The sequence below is a fragment of the Poecilia formosa genome, unplaced genomic scaffold (genome assembly GCF_000485575.1).
Source record: "Poecilia formosa unplaced genomic scaffold, Poecilia_formosa-5.1.2 Scaffold6, whole genome shotgun sequence".
Lineage (NCBI taxonomy): Eukaryota > Metazoa > Chordata > Actinopteri > Cyprinodontiformes > Poeciliidae > Poecilia > Poecilia formosa.
In genome coordinates this window covers 3,164,700-3,174,052 of record NW_006799945.1, presented here as the reverse complement: position 1 = coordinate 3,174,052, position 9,353 = coordinate 3,164,700, and the positions used below count along the sequence as shown (strand labels likewise).

Below are 9,353 nucleotides of genomic sequence, written 5' to 3'. Positions count from 1 at the left end.
TCCCTTCATTTCCTTTCCACCTAAACCTTTTTTTTCCTCAATTTCAATCTTGTCTCGGTCGTGATCCTCTCGTTTAACGGTGACATTCAGCGTCTCACGTTTTTCCAGGTAGTCCCTTCCTGCAAACAATACGTTTGCAAATACTGAGCTTTCTGCCTGCATTTGCAATTTATGCATAAGATATTGAAGGACTGGGAGCTTGAAGAGCATCATCTTTAATAAACAAAACTATAAATCAGAATCCATTTAGTCATTACAATTCCTCTGTAAACTCTTGACATTGTACAAAACATTCAAGATTTCTTCAATTTTGCACATAAATTATTCGTATTAGGTTTGAGGACGTGACTTTAACACATCAAAGTTGTTACATAAACGAGACACTGAAACACTTGAAAGCTAAATGGAGACTTTGCAACTATCAGATGGTTGAATAATAGACTAAAAACAATAAATATCTTTATTTTTGATCTCATATGCCTATTTATTCAATACTTTACAACAAAAAGGGGTTTTGAATTGAAAATGTTGCTTATTTTCTCAGTATATAGTTTTCAATTAAAATGCGATTCATTCATTAGAGACCCTGAAATTAACTCAATAAAACATTTTAATTGAGTTCCACCACAACCATAGTACACCTGAATTTAAAACACAGTTTGTTTCATCAACAAGTGAATCCTTCTTACTGTTTTATATGAACAATAAAAATGATTGCTTTCAAGTAAATAACTTAAGTTTCATCAAATATATACAAATCTTGAAGATTAGTGACACGATCACATCTTTTCCACTGTTTTTAAGGTCTTTTTTTAATGCTTTACTGACAGTTTTTAGAGGCAGTTTTCTGAAGCGTGTCAGACGGATGGAACAGCAGCGAATTGCTTGATTTTGGCTTGTGCATAGGAGATTATTTACTGCTTGACAATGGCTGAGTTGCACCTATACTTCATGTTGATGGATAGCGTTGGTCAAGTTCCCATCTGCACAAAATACAAATAAGCAGGTTACAAAACCACTCCAGCTGCGCAGTGGCTGGCGGGGACTCCGATGCGACGGTTGCACTTCATCATCTTCCTCAGCTCCGTGCGGAAGCGATCGTGAAGCCACGCGTAGAGGAAGGGGTTGCAGCAGGAGGAGCTCATGGCGCAGAGGTGGCACAGCAGCTGGATGAGTAGGAAGTATCGCTTGTTTATCAGGTGGATGTCGATGTCTCTCAGAACGTTGAACACGTGGATGGGAAGCCAGCAAACGGCAAAGGCAGACACCAGCAGAGCGACGAGGCGGAAGATCTTCCTCTTTCGGGCCTGGTGAACGCACACCTGGTCTTGCGACCTGTTTCCGGGGACGATGCACTTTTTCAGCTTGACGGTGATGCAGAGGTAGGAGACAAAGACGGCCGAAAGGGGGAGGACGTATGTGATCAGCAGCGTGCTGTAGGCGTAGGCCCGTCTTTCCTTCTCCTGGCCCAACCAGAACTCCTCGCAGATGGTGAAGCCTTCTTCTTTGAACTCGACATGGTAGGTGTGAGTCACCGCCGGAGCCACCAGGCCGCAGGACAGCAGCCAGATCCCGATGAGGACGTAGGCACAAGTGGCCACAGTGGTTCGCTTCTTCAGCGGATGAACCGTGGCGTAATATCTGCAACGGAGGGAGAGAGTGGTGCTTTATAAACCTTAACAGAATTAATGGATGGCTCATCAGGACCAGATTGATGAGTTAATGCCACTGTGACGTCTCCGGATGTATGATTAAACTGAAAGTTCAAGTACCAGCAATCAGATAGTGGAGAAATCCTAAATGGCTTAATTAGGCCTAAAGCTGTTTCTGTGCATCTAATGAGGAATGCTGACGTGCTTTTCAACCAGACAGCTAGCTTTGTGCTGAGCTGTCTGTGACCTGTAAGGTCGAAGTGGCAAAGACAGGCAAAGAATGCATTTTAGCACCGAGCTCAGGTGTGTCAAAGAACAAAAAGTGATCCAATCTAAAGATAAAGGAAGGCTTGATATTTAGAAAACCAAATAAAAAGTATTTATTTGAAGCTCACACTTGCTTATTTGATTTTTTTTTTTGCATGTTCAATTAAGAATAATGACATTTTCAAGAATTTTACTAATCTAGCAATATATATTTCACACCATGTTGGCTCTTATGAAAAGCTCACTGATTAGGAAATGTCACTTATTTGAGCAACTGCTTGCCAAATAAAGACTTTATCATTGATCAAGGAGAGCAGATTAATTCTTTTGTACATGCAAATCAATACCTCCCTTCATTTGCCTAATTTTCAAAGAATACAACATGATTGCATTCATTGGCTTGTGAATTCCCAGGTTAATATTGTAATCCACTCTTATTTAGAAAAGTGTATTTTATTTTTGTTTGTGCCAAATTTTTCTTAGTGATTTATACCTTGTAAAACCAATACACCACACATTTCTATGTACTTTCCTGGGCTTTATTGAGCTGTAGATCATCTAAAAATGTAAATAAGAAAATTAAACAGAATCTGTCAACCAGATGACTATTGGTTTTTACACTCTAAATCTGAAAGCTTGGCAAGGAAAAAACAATGCTGAAATGCTAACAAATACTTGAGCATATGGATAGATATTGACACAAATCCTGTCAGAAGCTGAAAAAAAAGTTTCTACACACAACTTCCCTGAATGTGTTGGGTTATGGAGACAAACAGGAATGCAGGTTCCTCAGTTCTCTGTTGCCTGGATACAATATTTCACAGCGCTTTACAAACGCTGCCTTCAAGATGCACCACTGTGAACTTCATACTTTGTTCCTATGGCCTTCAGTAAAACAAACAACACTGACATATTTTTTTATAAAGTTGCCTTGGGCAAACCTACTCCCATGTTTCCAGTCATAAGTGGATATAATACCCATCCATCACACCAACTCTTCCTCAGGGTCCCCAAACTTTGCTCAGAAGTTGGTAAAAAAAAAAAAAAAGAAAGCTTTTTTCTTATACTGCACCTAATTAGCAATATACATTACAACTTCAAATTCAAACTGTTTTGTTTTGAATGCTCTACACTGGTGAGCCTCTTGGTTTGGTTTGTCTCAGAAAAGAGTTGTTATGCCAAAGAACTTCCTGGTAAAAAAAAAAAAAAAACAGTTAAATAAAAACAGTAAAAACATCATAATCATCCACTGCTTTATATGACAAAATTCCTAATTGGATACACTGAAGTTTGTGGTTGTAGCATGAAAAACTGTTGAAATGTTTCAAGTGGCAATAATACTTTTGTAAGACATGCATATTTAAAACAAGAGAGCACAACACTGCAAATAAATCTAAGTAATATAAGAAAAAAATGAACATTTCTGTGGCCACGGTGGTGGCCACAAAGTTGTGACTGCCTGCAGGCATTTCCACCCACCTGTCCACAGCGATGGCTGTGAGCGTGAAGACGGAGACGTACACAGTGACGGGTTGGATGAGAAAGACCAAGTAGCACATGGAGCGGCCGAAGACCCAACCGTGTGGATTGAAGGCGTAGGCGAGAGTGAAGGGGACGCACGTCACACACATGAGCATGTCCGAGAAGGCCAGGTTCCCGATGAAGAAGTTGGTGACGTTGTGCATCTTGCGGGTTCGGCAGATGACGTAGAGAAGCAGGTAGTTCCCGACGACGCCCACGACAACCACGAGCACATAACAAGGGATGATGAGAGGCTTGAACGTCTGCAGCAGGGCCACGTCTGCAAACTGGGAGCTGCGGTTGGTGGAGTTGCTCTGCACTGCTACCTCATAAATGCGCCCCTCAGGTTGCTCTGCAGATGAGGAAGGCGGCGTGCTTCCTATTGGACTACTGCGGTTAGCCTCCATGTGTGCACTGCAACAAAATCGAGGGCAGGTTCATAGTCAAACATCACCAACACCTCTAAAAGGTCAGACTATCAGGTACTTGAAAAATATAAACAGGGAGGGGAAAAAGTTCATGACATTTAATAAATGGAAGACTCCTGGTAGAAAAAGCATGCTTTTACAAGCAGCAACACATTCACTCGTTCAGAGGTAAAGAGGAAGGTATAATGAGGCAGATGGCTGTGAAGGAATCTCATTATAAATGCAGAGAGCGAGTACTTCCATCCACCAATGAAATGTGTTTTAGAAACACCATAAGACACATTAGGTCCTAATTTACATGCCAAGAGCAGGAGAAAAAATGTCATTATTAATCAACTTGCTCTGTTTGGCCTGTTTAGCATACGCACAATAACTAAGCATGGCTGTGATGCATCGTTTTTAAGTTTTCCTTTTAGGTGAACTCGTTCAAACATGACTTCCCCCTGCTGCCCATCATCATCTCAGCTGATCAAGAATAAATTAACTGAAAATTCAATTAGGACACATGTATTAAAATATTTAAACACCAATACATCTTTAAAATATCATTTCGAGCCTTAGGCATTATTCCTTTGAAGCCTGACAGAAATAATGAAATTCGATCAATTTCTGCTCCCCAGCTGTGAGGCAGAACTGAACACATGCATCCCAGTGCCACCAGAAGTGTTTTTCAGAAATTTAAAAACAAAAAACTCCCCATATCAGGCCTGGAGATCCTCCAGGCAAGTTGTAATAGAGCTGTATCAGTTTACCTTCATCACATCGTCATTATCATTTTAATTAATGAGCTCTGGAAATCTTCCGCCGACAAACCGCAGGAAGTTCGGGGTTGCGCCCTCATCTTGTGGCGACTGTCACACGAGGCTGTGCATGAATGCATTCAAATGACTTCACCACTGGCTTTAACCTTTTGAAAAACGTTTGACATAATGAAGGTCTTTGATGACCCTGAACCGAGTGGAGCTCTCCCTGCTGATAATAAATATTCAATTCAGGCCGGTAACTGGCAGCTGAAAGAAATTTTTATTCCAAACTTTAGCAACTTTATGCAGACGGAGTCGCAGCATTTTCCCTCAAAGACAAGAGCTTTGTACACCGGGCAAATTAAGATGTAAAGTTAACTTTTGCCAAAATGTTTCTTCTGACAGGAAGCGGTATTATTTTAGCCTGTCAAATGTTGAATTTGAATCTGATAGTCTAAAAGAGCAGATTAAAGATTAGGATGATGGCAAAGAGGCCTTCCAACCTCAAAGCTAATTGCCCAAGTCAAAATGTCCTAAAATCACATGAAAAAAACTTGTCAGTAATTATGAGAAGATTTTGAATGTTAAAGCAACAATTATTTTTCTTTTCTTAATAAAATTATGTTTTCAACATCTCTACTTTTACATTGTTTTATTGTATTATCTGAGATTCCTGTCTCATTTCCTATCAGAAGAACACTCAGTTGAATCAAAATCATCCTAATGCTACAAATGACATGGATGTTAATACTTTTGGGTTAATTGTGGCTCAAACAGACTTTTCAGCAAAAAACAAAATGTTGCACTAAAAGGAATATAAAAAAAATAGCATAGTTGAAACAGAAATGTCATTCATTCATGTGAGGCTAACGTCAACGTTACAGCACAGCTTGCTGCTGCAAGGAAGTTAGAACAGTAGCAGTTTAAGTCTATGAGCATTAGTCTTGAAAGTAAGATAGGAGCTCCCCTGTAAGCAGGGGTAGTGTTGGAAGCGTCCCATAAACAAAAGGCAGAATAAATGCAGTAAATAAATCTCATATGCAATTTCAGTTTTGTGGGTCTCTGAGCGTGCCAAGCCCTGGCAGCTTTCAAAACTGAAACTGAAATGTGCTTTACTCACAGGAGCCACCAGAATTATATCTTTAAATAAATCTTAAAACCACTTGAACAAATACTGGCTGATGCAATTTCTGAGATTTAGCTCTTTATACCTGACAAAGCAAACTCTGGAGTTACTTTGTCAAAGTCAGGAAGTCATCTCTAAGTTCGACCTCGCTGGACCTCTAAATTAAAAGAGAGCACTCTTCTTCTGAGGAATATATGATCTAAGGATGACAAGCAGTTGTGCATTGTTGACAGGAACTGGCCTTTGTGCCTGAGCACAGCAATGTGGGAGCTTTCAGAGTTCAGGAGCTACAGGCATTCATCCTTTGGTAACTTCTAGAAGAGAGGACGCTGCTCCTTCAGCTCAAAAGATCAGAGAAATCAGAGCTTGAGGGGGTTTAATGAGAAGGGATTCTGATCTGTGAGAAGCAGAAATTGATCTATCTGAGAAAAAGGCTTTTCTGCTTTTATGCACTATTGGGAGTAAATAGAAAAGTATAAAATGGCATTTTCAGTTTTATGGCATTTGTATTGTTTTTTTGTTTTTTTTTCAAATGAACAAATTAAAAAATAAAAGAATGATCTTTTTTTTTGCCAGATTGCTCATCAGTCTGCATACTACAGTTTTTCTCCACTGAATTATTATCACCTGCAGCCCTGATAGTGAGACTTTATGGTCCTGCTGTCTTTTCACATTTGTCCTCTGCTAATTAGCATCATTTGTGCTGTGGTGCAGACTGGGGAATTAATCTTTGCAACAGTTGAAGCAAAGACCTCTTACTTTTCACAGCCAGTTATTCTCTCAATGAATGTATTGAACAGGGATTTCAATTACAATGTGATGTGAGGTTTTGTCTTTTGCTTTGAGTGCTGTTGTCGATTTTAACGGTGTCTGTGTTACTCTGAGATCTGTTTTTGCTCCAAAATGTCATGCAATAAAAATACTGTCCAAAACCTGAATTTAAACTAGATTTAAATAGATGCTTGTCTATTTAAATGTGTTTAAATAGACAAGCATCCCAAGCAATCTACAAATACAAATAAATAAGAAAAACTGATCTATTAAATTCTACAAATGAGTGGAATGTCACCAGGAACAAGTACTCAGCAAGATAGAGACTGCAAAAATCCAAGTGACCAATTCCAGTATCTCAGTAAAATGACATTAGCTGGTTTGTTGTTGCTAGGTATTACTAGTTTCAGATACTTTTATCTGAATGTTCCAGTGAGCCCATTTGGAGACTTTATCCAGGAAGGGAAATAGAATAATTTCACCATAAACTAGCCAGGACCAAATGTTCCTCACACAATTTGTAACCAAGGACTCAGAATAATAAGCAGAATAATTTTACAGGGATCTCGTGGAGAAAGCTCAAGAAATACCTGGAAATACCAGGTACCTTTATTTTAATGAATCCAATAAGTTAGGCGCTCACTACATAAGTCTCCACTGGCGAAGAAAAAGAATGTTAAGGCTAATTTAAAGTATGCTGATTGTTTTGTGTTATTTCCTATTTTCTTATCACTTGTTTCCTATCGGACATATTTCCTGTTTTCTCAGTTTATCTTCAGTCTCTTCCCATCCCTCACCGCTGCACGTCGTTTCCAATTAACCACCTGCTTTTTGTTCAGTAATCAAACTCTCCCAACGTATCTCTCAAGTAGGAAGCTCTTGGTCAACATATCCTGTTACTCACCCCAGCAAGTTCCGATCCTTCATAGCTTTTAAGTAAAACTGTTTATTTTTGCCTGCCTGACAATGATCTCTGAAATGGTGTTTCAAAAAAAGGTCAAAGAAAAGTTGTTGTCAGCTGTTGCCGTCCTCTGGATTTTAAAAACTGTTTGTCAGTGTATGTTTCTTGGTACTGTGTAAAACATTTTTAAAAAACCTGTCACGGTTCTGATGGCTCTTGAAAGCATCGAGGACATGAACACAGGCAGCTTTTTTCCTCCAGTTCTGTTGTTTCCAAGCATAAAGTCGAGCAGAAATAAGGTGGATTCGCAGGCATTTTCCTGACGTATGTCCAGTATGAGTTAGCGGCAAAGTTAAACTTAATTTAAATTCAACAAATGATTTGATGCTTCTCTCCTGAAAGGCAGTCGCACTCGCATCCTATCTGCTGCGCTCCACATCATCACATAATCAGCCCTGCCCATTTATCTGTGCCCCAAAGGATGCTTCAGACCGGTGCTGCAGAAACCTGCCAGAGGGAATCCAGTGTAGCAATGTGACCTCCTCATGCTTTGTTGCCAACCTTTCTGCAGAATAATATTTTCATAGGAAACTGTTATTGTCCTCAGTCTTTTCCTCTTGTTTTCTCAAGACAATATTTGTTGTCTTGGTTTATAGCAACAAATTTAAAATTATGTTTTTCAGTGCTTGGGGAGGGGGAAATTATCTGAATTTTGGACATAAAATCACAGAAATTCAAAATGTAACAGCAAAACAGAACTCCAAATGCATAACATTTCCCCCCCTTTTTTTTAAAGAAATAAGACTTAAGTTTTTAAAACAGATATGTAAGTTTTCTCTTTTGAAACTGATTGATTTTAATCTATCACTTGAAAAACACCAGAATCTGAAGCACACCATTGTCATTGCACTCCTACAATACATCAATACAAATCCTTCATCTTAAAGCCAATAATTTCTTGCAGTGCTTTTAGCAAAAAAAAAAAAAATTACTTATAAATAAATCAATGCACAGTAAGTCTCTCTTGTTACATAAAATGAGCCAAAGCAATGCTTTTCAATGATAGAGCCTAACTTACCTGGTCTGATATTCCTCTGTTCGAAGAGAAGTGAGGACTGGTACCAATGGACCTTGACAGTGTGCTTTTCCTCAGTGAGGCAGCTGAAGCTGCTGCTGTTTTAAATGGAGAGAAAGAAGGTGGGAGGCATGCGGAGCACAGAGGGAGAGGAGATATATCTGAGATGTCTGTGGAAATGATGGGGAGCCAATTAGAAGGCAGAGAAACCAACAAAGATTGATGTCTGGGTTGGACTTGGTGATGACGTTTGATTAGTTAGTGGTCAGGTCAGAGAGGCAGTTCGGTGTGAAGCAGGATTATTTATCTGCTCACAGGAATGTGCAGGGAAGATTTATTGTGTCGTTTTAAAATTACATGCTAATGTAAGCAGGCACATTTTCTACAGCTCTGTATCAATGAGCTGCTTGTTCTTCAGCTTTAAAACAAAATTTGTTGATTCTTCAGTGGATATTTTGACTCTGGTCTGAAATCACATGACAGCTTGCTAAAACCTAGAAATAACCATAAACCCCTATAATTTTTTTTAAATTACACAAAATAAATAAAAAACATAAAACCTTAAAAATAAAATCTTGCAGATGTACAACTTTTAAAATGTAAATATCTTTCACAAAGTGCGAACCATAATGTTCTTTAAAGATGACATGTTTTTCACTTTATATAATTATATAATTATAGTTGTTTATTTGTTTTTCTAAAAATGAGTGGTTTTGTTTGTCAGTGTGTTAAATGTTTCTGGTTTTGCTGCGTAGCTGAAAACACATGAATCCAGGATCATCAGTTCGTACCGATTTCAACGCCCAATCATCTTCCATTATACTTGAAAACAGAACATTAAACTATCAGCTTATATTTCTGTTAGAAGT

The 9,353-nt window shown here is 38.8% G+C and overlaps 1 protein-coding gene across 1 annotated transcript; it reads right to left on the bottom strand.

Moving 5' to 3' along the window:
* Positions 1 to 201: 201 nt before the first annotated feature.
* On the bottom strand, positions 202 to 8,667 carry LOC103148744 (prolactin-releasing peptide receptor-like). Its single transcript, XM_007567664.2, has 3 exons — positions 8,488 to 8,667; positions 3,399 to 3,854; positions 202 to 1,641 (listed from the first exon to the last, which is right to left on the bottom strand). Exons 2-3 carry the CDS (start codon positions 3,845 to 3,847, stop codon positions 1,008 to 1,010), a joined length of 1,083 nt encoding a protein of 360 aa, XP_007567726.1. The 5' UTR covers positions 3,848 to 3,854; positions 8,488 to 8,667; the 3' UTR covers positions 202 to 1,007.
* Between the last annotated feature and the right edge of the window lie 686 nt (positions 8,668 to 9,353).